Source organism: Anas acuta, chromosome 3, assembly GCF_963932015.1.
Source record: "Anas acuta chromosome 3, bAnaAcu1.1, whole genome shotgun sequence".
NCBI lineage: Eukaryota > Metazoa > Chordata > Aves > Anseriformes > Anatidae > Anas > Anas acuta.
In genome coordinates, this window is record NC_088981.1 from 92395373 (window position 1) to 92412110 (window position 16738).

General features: G+C 42.5%; 1 protein-coding gene and 1 long non-coding RNA gene across 33 annotated transcripts in view; one reads left to right on the forward strand and one right to left on the reverse strand.

Moving 5' to 3' along the window:
* The window catches only part of DST (dystonin), a 296897-nt gene that overhangs the window by 20066 nt on the left and 260093 nt on the right, over positions 1-16738 (forward strand). For 26 of the 32 annotated variants that reach the window (XM_068678323.1, XM_068678322.1, XM_068678298.1 and 23 more), the window contains exon 4: positions 12226-12433. In XM_068678323.1, coding sequence (XP_068534424.1) covers positions 12226-12433 — 208 coding nt within the window. Of the gene's footprint in view, positions 1-12225; positions 12434-12935; positions 13091-16738 lie in introns of those variants that run through there. The other 6 variants (XM_068678318.1, XM_068678319.1, XM_068678320.1 and 3 more) reach the window with 3 other exon arrangements.
* Positions 7379-12333, reverse strand: LOC137854636 (uncharacterized). Its single transcript, XR_011095306.1, has 2 exons — positions 12199-12333; positions 7379-11301 (listed from the first exon to the last, which is right to left on the reverse strand). It is a non-coding gene; the product is annotated as an uncharacterized lncRNA (long non-coding RNA).

Sequence of the window (16738 nt, forward strand, 5' to 3'; positions counted from 1 at the left end):
TGAAGCAATGACTATTTTTTGCTTTATTTTTTTTTAATTTATTTTTTGCTTGTAGGTATTGACCTAAAGAAGACTGAGGTTAATTTTGAGAAGCACCTGAGAGGGTTTATTGGGGGATACACTGGGAAAGATTTTGACAAGACTTAAGCATCTGGTCGTCTTAAGCATCTTTAAACATACCTCTGGGCCCCTATTTTAAGTGCATAGGATCTTTGCACATATGACTGTAAATGTTAAGTCCAGTCATCTCTGAAATCAATCAAAAGCCTTCAGTGGGCATTAGGTTGACTTTAAAGGTCCCTCTCCTTGTTCCAAACATATACATGCCTACCAAGAGACTGTTTGCATTAGTTTCTTGGACTGTTGCGTTTTACTGCTTTTCTTACTGCAAATAAATATCCACACTGATAAATTCTTCTCTTGAAACACTTCTGCGCAAAGCCTTTATTTCCCCACTGTTCTGCTAGTTTCTGTGATCTCCTCTCTTGTTGCTTGCTCCTGATTTCCTCTTGGCTGCTTTTCCATCTCCACCCTGCAGCTCATCTGTTGCATGATAGCAATTGCCTGTTTCTTCCATTCCTTTTGCCCAGTTCCTAGGTACTTTAGGGTTTTGAAGGGATTTCTTAAAGGCATGCTGCCATGGATTTCTGTATGCCAGGAAGGTTTTATCTTAACAAATCGAAAAATATTTTTTGTTAAAACACAATGGTAAAGTGTTACGAATTAGACGTGAGTTTTGAAATGATTATTCCTTTTCTAGTGATTTTCTTCAATGCATGAGTTACTACATCTACTAAACATAGTGCAAAAGTAGTATTTACCTGCAGTAGTGCAATAATTATTGATGATACATGTTTGTAAAAATGTGTGGAAATAAGTGCAGTGGTAGCAGTAACTGTGCAGTTCCACATTTAGAGTACCTGAATTGACTCTCTAGTGCTATCTCTTACCCAGAAAGTTAAGGTCATTTGAATTAATTGTCCACTATGGTGGCATGATCATGCTTGTCTGGAGTATATTTACTTGAATTTATTCTTCTGTGGTTGAAAATAGCATCAAATCTATATTAATTTTCTACACACAGCTTCAAATCATCCTGCATTAGTGGGCAAAGTCCTGTATTATGACAGTTTTTTTCTTGATAGCTGAATTGGTTCCATACGATTTTCATTTTGTCTGTATCAGTTTTCATTTCCACGGAAAATTCTTACTTAGTGAAAATGGGATGAGAATTTAAACCAAGTCTCTGCTTGATCTGAGGTGTTGAAAGGGGGTCAAAGTGCACCATCAGCATGAAACAATCTTTGTTGTAGGACGTGACTTCGTGTTCTGTTCTCCTTTTTACAATTGTATTAAAATGAAAGCAGCATAGCCAGTCTTGGAGGAGATGGGGAAAAAAGAAAAAAACAGCATAGCCAATTACGTTCTTTTGATGTAAAAATAGAATATGGTGCTTACACTCAGATTAACACCTATCAGACATCACTCACCAGTATGGTGGTTTGCCCTTTCTAAAATGCAGATTATATTTTTGTTGAAATTGCAATAGCTTCATGATAAACCTGGCTTTGCATTATATTGCTTTCAGAATTGGTCCTTGGAGCTGAAGTTAACTTTCTACTAAATTAGAAGTGAATGAGATAAAATATTCTTCAACTGTTGTATCAAAGAAATAGAGCTGAAAATTTTTTGCTTGAAAAACATCTAATACTTTTTTTTGGCCATGATTTATAGCAACTGGGATTTGGTGTTCAATGGTGAGATTATACTACGTGTATGCAGCGTAGCCTCACTGAGAAATTAAATTTTTAGCTGTTCAGATTTTTTTTTTTTAAATCCCAGTGTCTTCCTTTGCAAGATGGTAATGTAAACCCAAGCTGCTAAACTATGCTAGTGGTCTTAGTAGTACCAAAATGAGTTTTATGTAAATGATCACAAATACTAAATTCTGTACGGTAGCAGAAGGCAGGTTAAAAAAAATAAATCATTAATCAGCTATGATTTTGTTATGATGGTGTTGTTTGCACGACTAAAAATGACCAGTAATTGTCTCTCAGATGCCTAGTAATTATGAAGGCTAAATGCAGATGTTTCCTCTTCCTTCGCTGCCTCAGGAGCCAGTCTTCAGAGTTCTATTGTATAACATCCTACTGTGGCACATAAACACTGCATCTTTATATAGCAAGGGACTCCCTTTTCCATTAGTATTTATATATAACGTTGCACATGGGTATTATGCTGAAAGAATAGTTTGGCAAAGGCAAGTATTCAAACGTTAGGAAATGCTGGAATTAAGGCTACCCATGCAGCTTCACTTCGGTGGACTGTGCATCTGCATTGTCATACAGACTTTAAATGTATCATGGCATACTGTTTTCTCACAGGATGTACTCTGTATCCATTGCAGGATGGAAGTGCTCTTAGGATGACTCTTATGTGTAGGAGTTCTACTGCAGAAGTTGTAGAGTGTGTAAATGAATAAAACAGGAGATTGCAAGAAGAGAAAGGATCTTTTATTTCTATAAAAAGCAGCGAGTGCTGCCTTGAAGAGTGAAGGATGGGCGCAAGGTCACTGTGAACTTGCCAAACAACTGTCTTAAAACATTTTTTTTATCCTCCGTTTTCTAAGGGCATGATTTAAAGCATGTAGTTGGGTTTCCTAAACTTCTCGAACTGCCATTCACCACTGAACTCCCCGTGTGCCCTGGTCTGCGTGTTGCTGATACATAATTGTAATAACTCCTAAAAATGAGGTCCCTGGTATCTCAATTTGACCTAGGTACCAGAATTGTCTTCTTGCTTTCAGTTTGTGCCCTGTGTGATGTGGAAGATTATTCATACTTATGAAGCAGTGAGATACCACTGTAGTAATGAGCACAACAGAATGGTTTAAACAGAAATATTTTTTTTCATATTATTTGAATAGTATGAAATAAGTTTAGGGGCTGCCCTTTGAAATCAGGATGATAAAATATTGAACACCTGTTTATGGAGTGAATATTGCTCATTATTTGTACTAAATAGGAGCAAATGACTGTGGACACAATAGCATATGACCACATCATTACGACTGTGCCATGATAGGAAAAAAAAAAGGCTGAATGAAGCTTGTGTGGTGAACCTTGAGTCTGGAATGTGGTAACATTTTAGTGCTTGACCTTAAAAACAGTACTTTAACATAAACTTTGTGTCTAATTCCTTACTGTTGAAAAAAAAAAAAAAAAAAGTAAACTTAAAAATAAAGCTCTGTTGTGTGGCTCATCAGCAGGTTTTGACATTTGAACCAGACCACAGAAATTTCTGCTGTTGCAGCTCAGGCAGAGACTGACAATGTTTGTATTCCTCCTTGTGAATCTGTACCAAAGGGACAGAGGTAATGTTCCTAGAGGAGCTCTGAGTTAGGTGAAATCCCAGTTTTCCTACAGGCCCCTTAGGGGAACGTGCTTTTTTTCTGCTCATTCTTCCCAAGCTACCATTTTTCTACCCTGTCCCTCCAGCCTGCTCCTGACCTGCCTCTGTCCCACCACTGGCTCCTTTCTCCCACCTGCTCAGTCTTGCTGCTCTGTCCTTACTCCTTTGGCGACCTCAGCCCTTGTCTCTCTCCTTGTCAGCCCTCGAATCGCTCCTCTGTGTCACACCCTCTGCGTGTGACATCCCCAGGCTCACCTGCTCAGTCAACGTGATGCTCAGAGGCACTTGTTCAGCCAGCTCTTTGATTTCTGTCTCTCCCTGTGGCCTCTGGCTGCGTGCTCCTCGTTAGCTTCCTTGGCTCTTGTTTGCCTCTCCTCAGGTCCTACCTTCCTCGTTCCTCAGAGAACCTCGTTCAGAGCCTCTTGCTGAGGCAATACCAGCTTCATGCCAGCACATCAGATCCTTAGCTCTCCCTGGTCTCTCTCTCCAGCACTGCTGGTTACTGGTCCCAGCTGTTGCCTCGCATCTCTGTTTCTCCTCTAGTCTTTATCCAGCCTGTTTGCCCTTGAACACATTTTCTCCTCAGCTCCAGCTCCCAGACTTCATTTCTGGAGTCAGCCAGTCTCCGTGTTTGTCCCTCAGCCTGTCACTCCTGGCGTATTTCTCCAGCCCTTTCCTCCCGTGTGCTGGTTCCGGTGTTTGTCCTCCCTGCGCTCAGATCGTACGGCTTCTTCCTCTTGCTGGCTGAGCACGGCCGGCCAAATCGCCAGGAGCATAAAAGAAACAGCCTCCGTCCTGGCAGGTCTGCTGCCTGCCCTCCCTGGCTCTCCATGCTTCTTGCTCACACTGCCATCGGCCTGCAACCTCAGCAGGCAGCTGTTAGATGGAGAGATCAATGCTGCCTCCGTATCTGCAGGCTGGAAGGATCCCGCTCGGCTCCTCAGCGAGGATGGTAGGTGTCCTGACATCAGAGGGAAGGGCTGCGAGGGCAGATTTGGCTTGGTGGTCAGGCCGTGACGGTGGGGCACTGGCCCAGCAGCTGTAAGAGTCCTCAGAGGCTTTGTTTAGTGAGTGCCAGCCTGAAGAGATTTTAGCTACATAGATAAATTGAAATGTTACATTTGGCCTTGCTTTTTTTTTCTTTTTTCTCTTTTTGTTTTTTAAGTTCTGGTAAAATCACACTGGTAGTCACCTGAGCCCTAGGAATAGTGAAACTTGACGTTGCAGAGAAGGTCTGTGAGATGACAGGGACAAGCAGTTAAGAGATTAAAAGAAGTTGGCTTGCTCAGCAAAACCAAAAAATGCTGAGAGGAGGTACAGTGCAGGCTATGAACGCATCAGCGAAGCAAAAAACATATTTAAGGAAATGAACGTTGTTGTCACAAAAACTAAAGACCAGGTATGAATTTCAGGTGGCAACTAAATGAAAATTACTTCTAATCAAGAGAACAGTAAGTTCTGGAGCAGCTTTCTAGTCAGAGTAGTGAGATTCAACCCAAGCTTTCAAGAGCTTTACTTTATACTCCCTGATGCCAAGGCTAGCAGATGATATTTATATTTTAAAGACTTAGCACTGGCAAATTTAGACAAGCCTTTAAGAAAGAGGACAAAAGGTCTGTGTCTAGCATGAAGAATATTGAGAACTGAAATCTGTTCTGAAGCCCAGAGTCCTCAGAAAACCTACTGCATATTTTCATCAGTCCTGCTCTCAGGCTTCTGAGTCAGCCTTTGAAAAATTTGGGGAAAATCCAGCTTTGGGCAGGGAGTGTTTTCAACCAAACATAAGATGAGGCAACTGAAATTGATTTTACAAGAGAAAACAATTTGATAATTATTAACGGTATTAACTGCTGTTGTGTAATACAAGAACTTACATTTTCAAATGGTTAAATATTGATTGAATGCTGTTATGCAACTTCTAAAACAGCTTAAAAAGAACAAATGAATGTTTAAGCCTAAAAGGAGGGTAACCTGTCAGTCAGGAATGTTAACATTCACGACTGAAAGCAGAATATCAATACTAATATTTTAGATTTCCATTATGTCATTTAAAAAAATATTTTCTAAGTCTTCCTTTTTTTTTTTTTTTTTTTCCCCTTGAAACAACCTGTGCCCATCAGAGATTCTTAAATCATTTAAAACTTTAATTTGCCTTTTTTCTGTCCATAGTGCTTTCATACTCTGATCTACCTTTTACAGTTGGGGTAATTTGTTTTTTTTTTTTTTTACTAAAACATTATATGTAATCTACAGTGAGAAGTATAGGAGGCTGAGAAAAGCATTTGAGGCTAGGCGATTTCTTCTTCCAGACTCTTTGTCTGTTGCATGATCGGTCCTGTGGGCTTAGTAAGCAGATAAAATTACGTGTGCCCTTCTCAGACCATAAGCTTATCTGTCACTTCATTCTCTTCTGTGCCTGACAGACTAGGAGGATCTGAGTGAATGCAAGATAGATACAATTTAAAGTTAATACAAAGTTTATTTTTAGTAAATGAGAGTTTTTTTTGCAACAGCTATGTACAGCAGTCATCTAAGGTATATGCACTTCTTCCACAAAAATAATTCACATGAGACTGTGAGTTCGGAGGCTGTGAAGTTGTGACATTGTAGGTACTTCCCATATTAATATCTAGGAAGCATTGATTTTGAAAAGATAATTTTAATGGGAGTAACACTTCCATCTTGCTGATGGTTTTAGCATAAAACTCTACTGAAATAACCTATTCCACATGCTTCCCAGATGCTCAGAGCTCTAAATATTTCTTTCCCATCTTGCAAAATCTTCAATACCTCTCTATCTAATTCTACAATGTACATACACTATTTTGAGATTAAATCCTGCAATTCATATTGAAAAACTGAATAGAGAAGTGGATGAGAAATAGGGGAATGGATTAAATATGGAATACATCAAGGCTGTCTTGCTGATGATATTATTCATTTTCAAGCTACATTCAGAATGAATCCAGACTTTCATTAGCACAGTTTTACTAAACAGCGCTTCAGGAGAACTGGGCTTTGGCACAAAGTGGCTACTTTCGGCTGAACATATTTGGCTCCACTTGTGTACAAATCTTCTTACTTACACAGAGTGAAGTATGCCTTGCTTTCCAATCTATTAATTTGAAAAAGAAAAGAAACAAGCAAACAAAAAAGCAACAAGCAGGTTTCCCCTGCACAGCAACATACTTTAAACTCCAGAGTTTCCTCAGAGAAAAGTTTCTGCTTTACTTTTCTCTTACCCCACTGTCAGTGGTAGAAATTGAGACCTGTGGAGATTACTGTGGCAGCTCATCACACTGTTAGCAGGGAATTGCAAACGTGGAACATCTCTCAACTTGTTGCTCCTGAAGGAGATCACAAATACGTAAAGTAAATGGAACAGAAACTCTGCTCTCTGTGGCGTAATATTCACTGATTTATTGTTATTTTGTTAAGTTACAGAGAACAGTATCACTTCAGACCAGTAAGTACTTGGTATGTATTGTATCCCTGCAGTAGAGAGAAACAGTACACAAGCTGCATTGTGGTTTCTTTTGCCTCCACTGCACATGTCTCATCCAGCAACTACTTCAGTATTTTATCCAATTATTACTTATAGCAGACTGCATAAGCAGTCGTGGGAGCAGGGATCGTAACCCAGCACTTTCCTCTTTCCGCCGAGAGCCTTGATGGCTCTGATGCAGATCGCTGCACTCTTCACTTTCTCTTTCTGCGCCAAGAAGTCTTGAACTCTTGAACGAGGGACTGTGTTGTCCCGGGGGACCACATTTTTCTGACTACTTAGTTCTGACCAGAAAAACTCAGTTTTGCATCACTTGAGTTTTAGGTGGTTATCCAATAAACATAGCTTGAAGTTAGAAAAATGGGTTGCAATATCCAGGTACATATGTAGGTCTAGTCTTTTATGTGCTGTGGAATTTCATGTCCTTAATAATACATTTGTTGTCTTCTTACCTCTTTAAGTGTTTTTGTTTGTTTGTTTGTTTTGTTTTGTTTTGTTTTTTCAAAGTGGGGAAATGGTAGAAATTGACTTACAAGCATCTCGAACAGAACCCATCTCCTTTTGAAAGCCTATGAAATTATCAGGATTTCCTTTTGTAAATACAATCACAGGCTCAAAATACATGTTCTGCATGTGATAGAATAAACACTGAATGCTTATTTCCGTCTCCTCTTGCCTGTAAGAAAGACAGACAATGTAAATTATCTCTACAAAGCAATAATTTGTCTTCATGAAAAACTTAACTGTTCACTAAGGTAGTTTAACAGAGAATCAGACCTTTGATGCTTTGGAGGTTGATATTTAGAGTATTTGCCCTCCGGTTTTCTGCTTTATAACTTTATATACAAAGCCAGAAACTAGTTATGTTTGCATATCCTGGTAGCATAGGCACTTTCAAACATGGATGTCCTCTTAAATGACTGGCACAGAACCAGAGAGAAAATACTTATTAAATACAACTCAGTCCCCACTGGTGGATTTTCTTTTTCTTTCTCTCTTCCTTTCTTTCTCTGTCAGCATAGTTGCTTTTTACATTGCCCTTGTTTGTACTTTCATTTCTGTGTCTGTTTTGAATTTTGGTAATTTCTGACAACATGCATTCCCAAGGGGCTCGCCTAGCCTGATTACATACATTGGATGTTTTGTATTCTGCATGGCATTATCATCTAATCAGGTTAAACTGGTAAAGATTTACTAATGGGAACATGCAGTTGCCCTAGATATTGTCTCAAATTTACTAAATAACTTCACTTTAAAAGTTGATCCACTTTAATATCATTCAATCTGGGATGTTAAAAGACAAAAATAGCATCTTATATTCAATTGATATCTAAGTTATTCTAAATTAGGAAGGATTTTGTTGAAACACATGCAGCAAAAACATGCTCCTTTATATCTGTTCATGTTTATTCATTGTCCACAATGAGTATGATGAAGGAAAAGAGAATGTATTCCTGGAATTCTGAGAATGGTTCAGTATGAGTGATGTACAAATAACTCTTAACTGAACTGAGAATTTAATCTCAGTCAGAAGCACAGGGCAATGTTGAGCCATACTTCCCAGCAGCTTCCAAAAAAACAGCGTGAAAGGACCCACTGCAGTGTAAATCCTTCTTAAAAATAAGATGGGAAAGTACAGCATACCTATAACTCCTACTGCTTTATCAGAATTCAGCAGGCAGCGCAATCTCCAACGTCATAAAGATGGAGAACATTTCCAGTATGATTCGCTATCAGCCTCTTAGCTGCTTTTGCCAGCTCGATTGCTTGACAGAATTCAAAAACTGCTACAGTAAATCTCTGCCGCTGTTTCCCCCATGAGGAATGACAGTGCAAATCCCACTGGCGTTCTGGGGGGTATCAGATCCTGTAGGTGTGGCTCCTTGGGTACGTGGTGCTGTGTGTTAGCGTACACTGCTTCCCAGCTGCACCATCTTCCACCTGATTTCCACTTGATCATCTGCAGTGCCTTACCTACAAGGAACGATCCTTCTTTCCCTCCTCAAAGGAAAATCACGACTTGATGCTTCGCCAACTCCCTTTTACAAGAAGCACACTAACGCTTCTTTGGAGTCATCCCCATTACTGGAAACTGCCTTGCTTTTATAGCACAGTAACAGGCCTGACTCTCAGCTGCTGCAAGTCACCTGATTTCAGAGAAAAACCGAGATACTGGCAGCAACGAATGCTGCTCTCCTGAATGCCGGCTGGCCCCAGCCGCTCTGCCTCCTGAAACACAGCAGCAGGGACTCTGCGTGCAGTTTGCACCCCCCTGTGGCCCTGACGGTGAGGCGATGCATTAAATTTAATCCTGTACTTCTAATGCAGACAAAACTCGTCTTAGATTTGCTTATGTATGACCAACAGGCTTCAATGCACAAGCTGTTAGATGCATGAATATTATGCAAATTCACTGGTTCCCCCTGACCAAAAACAGAGGCTACAGATCAATCTTTAGTCTAATGAGCAGAAGGAATGCATAATCGGAGGCATAGAATAAGCAGCTACAGCAGCTGGAGAGTGACCCTACGGGCCTTCCAGCTAAGCAGGGTCAAGCCCTGACCCTTGTTAAGTCTCAGGGTAGGCTAAGTAAGGATGTGCCTGATCAATATTTTAGTGGTTATAAAAGACACTTCACCCGTGACCACAAAATGCATCTTGTATTACTAACAGTTGTTTTTCACTTGCATACAGTGATGTGCTTTAAAGAAATATAACAGAAGTGCCTTACATAATTGGATTTTAACACAATATGACCAATTTTTTTCTTGTTCGATACTAATCAGCCCAGAACCCTTTTCAGGATATCACAGATTTTCTGATATATATTTTTTTAATTGGTGAGCATGTTGCTGTAATCATGGAATGCTTATTCAGGTCTTACTGCTATGGCATGGAAAATGTGTCTGCTGGAAACAAACAATCCAGCAGAAGGACTGTTAAGCATGTTTTGAACAGTGGCTGTGCAAAAGAGAATAATTACAGACTTCTTATCAAAGCTATTAATTTACTCAAGCAAAGCTAAGCAGTTGTTCAACTTCATTACAAACATCTTTGCAATAGCAAAGTCCAAATTCTTAAAAATACTCAGGTGTTCAATAGCTCTGTGTATGCATTACTCAGAAGTATCTCCATGCTGAGTAAAAAATGTAGGCTGTAATTAAGTTAAAAGTTGGCATTACCATGACTTTTTAGATGCAAGTTTGCCAGATCTCCCTATTATGAAAAATTTCTTTCCAAGAATCCTACCTTTTTTTCAGAAAATGAGGTAACGTGATTCCTGAAGAGTTAGTAAGCTGAAGTGGGTTTTGTTCATTAGTTTTGTTAGTGCGTGCATGAAGTAAGGACGAGGAACAATGTAAAAGAGCAGAGCTAATTAGAATGCACATAGGTGCCAAGGACTGTTCTACCTTTGCCCGCTGAGTTTAATTTCTCAAAAATGTGGGAGCTGGGTCTTGTCACAGAGCTCATCTCCCAGTACCACAGCACAGCTGACCAGAACAGTCTCCTTTTCCCTAAAATTGACCTCTCAATAGAGGGTGTGGCACGTACAGTGGTATGTATAGAGCCGTCCCTTGACAGCGCTTTTGGTTTCTAAGGATAGAAGGAGCTTTAAAATTGGTTATTTAAACAAGAATGGCTATTATGGTTTCTTTTGAGAAAAGAGATACTTGCTGGATAAAGATTAACATGTTCTTTTAAAGGTAAACATAGGGTTGCGATTTCTTTCTCTGAAGCTTCAGTAACAATTGCTATTTTACTTTGTCCTTGTATGTGTCCAGCTGCTAGCTAAATCCTAACAAAGTATCACTGCAGCACCCTCACAACACCATGTCTGGTTTCTTTGTAAGTTTTCATGTGAAATGGTAGAAATGCAGAACGTGAAGACATTGCAGGGCAAAATCTGCCTCCATCTCCATGTGTGACCCCAAAATACTGAGGATTACCGAGCAGCCAAGAGAAGGATGCTCAGCGCTGGGATTAAAGGGAACACTTTCTCTTTCATTGCAAAATCTGGAGCTACGGCCAGGCCCCAGGAAACCTCATTTGTGCCAAAGCACATCGCAGACCCTGCTACCCCAGCGGCACGGCCAGCTGCCCTCCCTGCCCTGCAGTGGGCTGCCAGCAAGACACCGGCCTGTGACCCTCCCAATTTATGAGATTAGATGGAGAGTTTTACCTTCCTGGGTAAACTGGCAGCAGAATGTTCCTGGCTACTCAAACTCATTGCAGAGATAGTTAGGGCTGGGATCAGGCATCTCGTGTTCCTGTTTATCTGTGCTACCTGGTGCTCTCCCTCTGTCACCATACAGAAGGGAAATTTAGTTGTTGTCTTTATGCATCCCTTCTCTCTCTCCATCCCCTCTGAACTTTACCATCAAGCACTGTAAAAAGAGAAAAAGGGACTAGCATGGAGATGAATGACGTAGGGAGGAGCACCCAGTGAGAAGGGAGACCCCCTTATTCAGCAGATTATTTGCCAGTATATCACGGGCGGTTTTCTGTGCAGCACGTCATGCACCACAGTGCTACTCCGGCTTATGCAATTTTTCTGCTTTTATAAGAGTGAAATACCCCTAGTGTAGGTTTAAAGGTATAAAGGTTTGTTTTTACATCCCATGAAAAGCAGCAGTGGATCTGTCCAGACGGCAGCAGCAAATTTTACCAGATCCTGTCACAACGCGATTTCCCCTGTAATTTTAAGGTACCCCCCCAAAAAAGAGGGCTATGCTACAAGGGAAGCCTAAAATCCTAGCACCTTTAGTACTAAAAAAAAAAAAAAAAAGAAAAAGGAGCCTAGATGGGTTGGAGGAGGGTAAAAACTGCAAAAAAACGAGTGCCTTGAGGCGTGTGCCCCTGCGGGCAGCACCCGGGGGGCGCTGAGGGCCCGCGGAGCTGTTGGGGTGCGCAGCCCGGCCTCGTCCTGCCGGGGGAGCCAGACGCTGCCGATTGGCAGCCCGGGAGGTTTTTTTGTTGTTGTTGTTGTCTCTGCTGCTGCTGCTGCTGCTGCCGCTGCTGGCTTCATTGTGGGGGAAGCCGGAGGACCGCCGGGCAGCCACGATGCTCCCGCATCCCCCCTCCCCAGTGCGCTTCCCCTAGAGGCTGCTTTTATTTTTTTGGGGTGGGGGCACACCCCTCCCGCGCACCCCTCCATCACCCCACCGCCTTCCCAGCCATGGTGAGCGGCGGTCCCCTGCCCTCCTTGTAATTATTATCGCCATTTCCCTCTTTCCCCCCGGCGAGGGGGGGACCCGGGGGCTGCCCCCTCAGCGTCCCCTCACCCCCTGTGTGTGCTTGTCCCCGCGCAGAGCTCCGGCCCCGCGTCCCACCGCTGCTCCATGTCGTCGTCCGCCGATTTCTCCGACGAGGAGGACTCGAGCCACAAATCCGGCACGGTGTCGCCGGCTCCGGGGGACACCCTGCCCTGGAACCTGCCCAAACACGAGCGGTCCAAGCGCAAGATCCAGGGCGGCTCCGTGCTGGACCCCGCCGAGAGAGCCGTGCTGCGCATCGCCGGTAAGGGGCGGCGGGGCTCGGGGGAGGGAGCCAGGCGGGGTGACGAAGCTCTTTACCCGGCTTTTAGGGACGGGGGGGCTGCCCGCAGGTGCGTGGGGCGAGCCCCGAGCCCCCTTCTCTGCGTCTCCCCCGTGCCCCCCGGGCAGCCCCGGGGGCGGCCATTTCCTGGCGGCGGGGCGCGTCCCCCCTCAGGGCATGGCGAGAGCGGCGGCGGCCGCGGGGAGGAGGCGCCGAGCCTTGGGGAGGGCACTCGGGGGCCGGGGAGGGCCGGCAGGGGAAGGGGCCGGGGCCAGGACCGAGGAGCGGCCCCGGGGGAAGCAGCAGGGGGCGGCCTCAGCCCCAGCCCCATCCCCAGCCCGGCCGCCCCCTGCTGAAACCCGAGCGCCGCGGCCGGGCGGGGGCATGGGCGTTTCCTCGGCCTCCTCCTCCTCCTGCCGCTAGCGGTCCCCCCCCACCCTTCTTCTTCTTCTTCTTTTTTTTTTTTTTTTTCCCTATTTTTTTTTTTTTTCCCTTCTCGCTGTCTGGAGCCGAGCTGGGCAGCGGGCAGTGCGCGCTAGCCCCCAGCCATGGCCGGCTACCTCTCCCCCGGCGCCTACTTCTACGCCGAGGAGCAGGAGTACCTGCAAGCCTACGAGGATGTCTTGGAGAGATACAAAGGTAGGGCGGCCCCATGGACACCCCCAGACACACGGACACGGACACACGGACACCGGCAGGTGCCCTGCGGGTCCCACAGCAAACCATGACTGGTGGGCGACCCGTGTGCGACTCCTCGCCTCGAGACGCAGCGATGATGATGGTGATGATGATGGTTTTTCCCCCGAGTGAAATGCGGACGGTGTTTTACGTCTCCGTGGCCATTTATCTGTGGAGCTTATCTTTCACCTTGCATTGGTAGCCGGGCGAAGGAGGATCTCGGTTTATATGGCACCTCAGGTGGTTTCTGTTATCGTTGAATGCGGGGAAAAAATCGGGGAAAATAGAAACGTTTGTCACAGCATCGATGTGTGCGACTAAATCTATCCTATTAGACATGTAAATTGCATTGCTTTTTTAATTAACTGGGATGGAGGAGGCGGTTTAGGAGACGTGATGGCTGACTGTTTTGCAGTACGTTCGCTAACACTGAATCTGAAAGCGTTTTTTCAAAAGTGTTACGGGTCTGATTTTAATTAAAGTAAAAAGGTATGGCGTTACCGTTCAGATTGGATCCGCGTCCCAGAAATAGTTTTCACAGCATGTCAGGGCTGACGGTTGCTGTGCTGAGTTCTTCTGTGATATTTGGGGAAAAGATCGGTTGGATTTTATATCTGAAGCATGTATTCTGAAGGATCAGGGGTTTTCAGCTGTGTGCTTCCAGGCAGTTCTGAAGGTTTTAGTTAAATGGTTCCCACTGATGGGAATGGGAGTGGCACAGCTTAAGACAGCTTGATTCGAAGATATCGATAGTGGATTTTATTTAATCCTGGTTGTCACTGGTAAGATTTTGGGAAAAAAAAAAACAACAACAAAACCCACCTACAGATGGTTGTCGTGAAATGGGAACTTGTCAGCTCTGAGAGTACTTTCTACCTGTGCCACTTGCAATCTCGTGTGTCATTAACAGTATTGACTAATGACTTCTTTGTGTCTGTTGCCCATTGTGTCAATGCAGCTCTGGAGCATGTGCACTGTTTCAGTACTGAAATGCATTAGTGCATTTTAGATGAGGAATAATTATGGTTTGGAACAGATTGTCTTCAAAAGGACATCTTTATTCTATATTCTCCCTATTTTTTATCAATTACTTCATGTGTAGCTGAAATAATTTTTTCCAAAAAAAGAGCAAGTAGACTTCACATTGTAAATTAAAAAAACAAAACAAAAAAAAAAACACTGAGAAAAACTTGTTTTTCTATCCTGGATCTAATTTAAAACACTGCTGTTCTGCTTTAGATTACTTTTGATTTGCTGCTGTACTCAGGTTTAATAAGGTTTGGTCTCATACCAGTTTGTCGACTTGCTTAAAAATCTGGGAAAGATATTAGGCCTAATTTTCCCAATTTCAGTGGGAGTTTTGTCTGTGTAGAGACTGAAACATTTGTTTTTCAAGTGTTAGTGGATAAATGTATTTTAGTTAAATTGAACTCCTAAAACAAATTCACGTTTGTTAGAAATAAATTCTGGAAATACCTGACTTTTTTATATTGTGGGGGCCACGTCAGGTCTGTCAACATGCTGGTTTTGGTGACAGCTAAATCCTGAAATTGTTCAGAAGGATCCAGTTTCAGCTGTCTTAATTTTTAGTGTCATATTGAGTGCATCAGCGTGCTTTATTTTGCTGTTTGAGGTATGCTTTCTTCAGCCATTGGGAGCAAAGGTAAAGGTTCGGACTTGTTTTAATTATGATATATTGGAAGCCTGGAAAATACATTATTTTTCACAATGTGTTTCCAAGCCGCTCATGATTTCCCATCCGAGTCCCAGTAGTATGACTTCACTACAGTGATTGTTGTTCTGACGACCTGCTATGGGAGCTGATCTAATCAGAAAAGAATTGCTACGATATATGCTTTGAAGAGGGAGTGCCATTTCTCTGAATTTCCCAGTTTTGTAAACACTGCCTGTATTTGTTTTCTTAATCAAATGCAAAACGTGTCGATTTTAGGGTTTTAAGGTGAGCTTCGATGAATAATATTAATGCTAATGTTTCTTTTTCTTTTTTTTTTTCTTTCCCTTTTCCTTTTTGCAGTCTGCAGAATGCTCTTGTATTTATCAGGGTGCCAAATTATCTATGCCCCAGCTGTTGAGTACTGTAACTAGCAGAGTCAGCTGTACAAAATTCATCGCCTGTCTTAGGCTTGGAATCATATGATGCCTCATCATTAAGACATTCGGGCCTTTTGATTTAGGGAAAAAAATAACAGCCCTGTTCAAATGTAGAGAAGTCCGATTTCACTCTTCATCTTTCTCCACAGCCCAAGTAGGCTGCAGGTCAGGCAGGCTGTGCAAAACAAAGGACGTGGTTGCTTTAACTGTCGAAACCAGGATATTTGTATGGCTCCAAATTCTGGCTGCTGACCACGTCCCTGGCTGTGACAGTAAATAATCAGGCAACTGTTCGCTGGGGCTGCGATAGCGCAGAGGAGCTGTTTGCTATGGGAGAAAACGTTGTGTGATTGCTGGTCACTTCAGTCACTGCCCATCATATTTTTCTTCTTGATTCACATAGCAACTCACTGGCAGTATTTCAAAGCGTTTTGATAGAGGCAAAAAAAAAAAAAAAAAGTCATGTTATCTCAGATGATTCAGAAATCATGTTGAATCAAGCTACATATTTAGGGCAAAAATCACTGCTTTGTCAGTAGCTTCTATAGAAATTGAGAGGCAAAGCTTCTATTGCGATAGGAGCAGTAATATGTCTGGTACATTTCATTCGAAATATTTGACACATTTCACATCTTGTTTGTGATAGGAAGATGAGAAGCAATACAAATATAACTAACAGGTCAGCTTTGTCTCAAAAAAATATATTTTATTGCTCAGAAGGTTGTAATGAACTTTAAAAATCAGTCTTGGTGCTTTGTACGTCGTATCACCATTGCCTGGGAGCAAAAATTGATAAAATTATTGTTAGCTGCTCCTGGTAACTAGTTTCTCCCTTTGACTTTTGAATAAGCAAATGTCCAGTGGTATTTTGTATACATTTAATATAAAAAATATTAGATGCCATCTCAGTCAGATGGGGTAGGTATGCCTTGTTGCATTCCAACATGATTTGAGCATTAAAGGTTTGAAGATCACTAGTTTAAAGATCAGTGTCTTTAAATACACTGCGTTCATTAGATTTACTCTGGCATAAATCTTAAGTAATGCACCAAGAATCAAGATTTAAGCTCATGACCCCTCCAAAACTGTGTTTTGCAGTGCAGGTAGCAAATATTTAAATAGTTGGAACAGCCATCTTTTTCTGCAAAATTTTGAACAATCATGCAATCAAGTTGCCTCCCTTTGACATCATTGTTGAAATAGGAACATCTGATAATGACCCTGTGATTGCTGTCTCTGAAAAAGAGCTAATTCACAGTGGTAAGTACTAAAGAAATCACAGTTATTCAAGAATATTCTTCAACTGTATGAACTATAGACATTTAAAATATATAAGGCTTTCTGGTCCATGCAGACCTATTACAGCTGTGAATTTTGGCTCCACTGGACTGGCCTAAATAGTTGTTGATGACAGGAAAGGTACCACATGAATATTTTCCTTAGGTTGGATGCCTGACCGCTGCTTCCTTAGAGTGCTTGCTGCAGGCCTGGGACTGG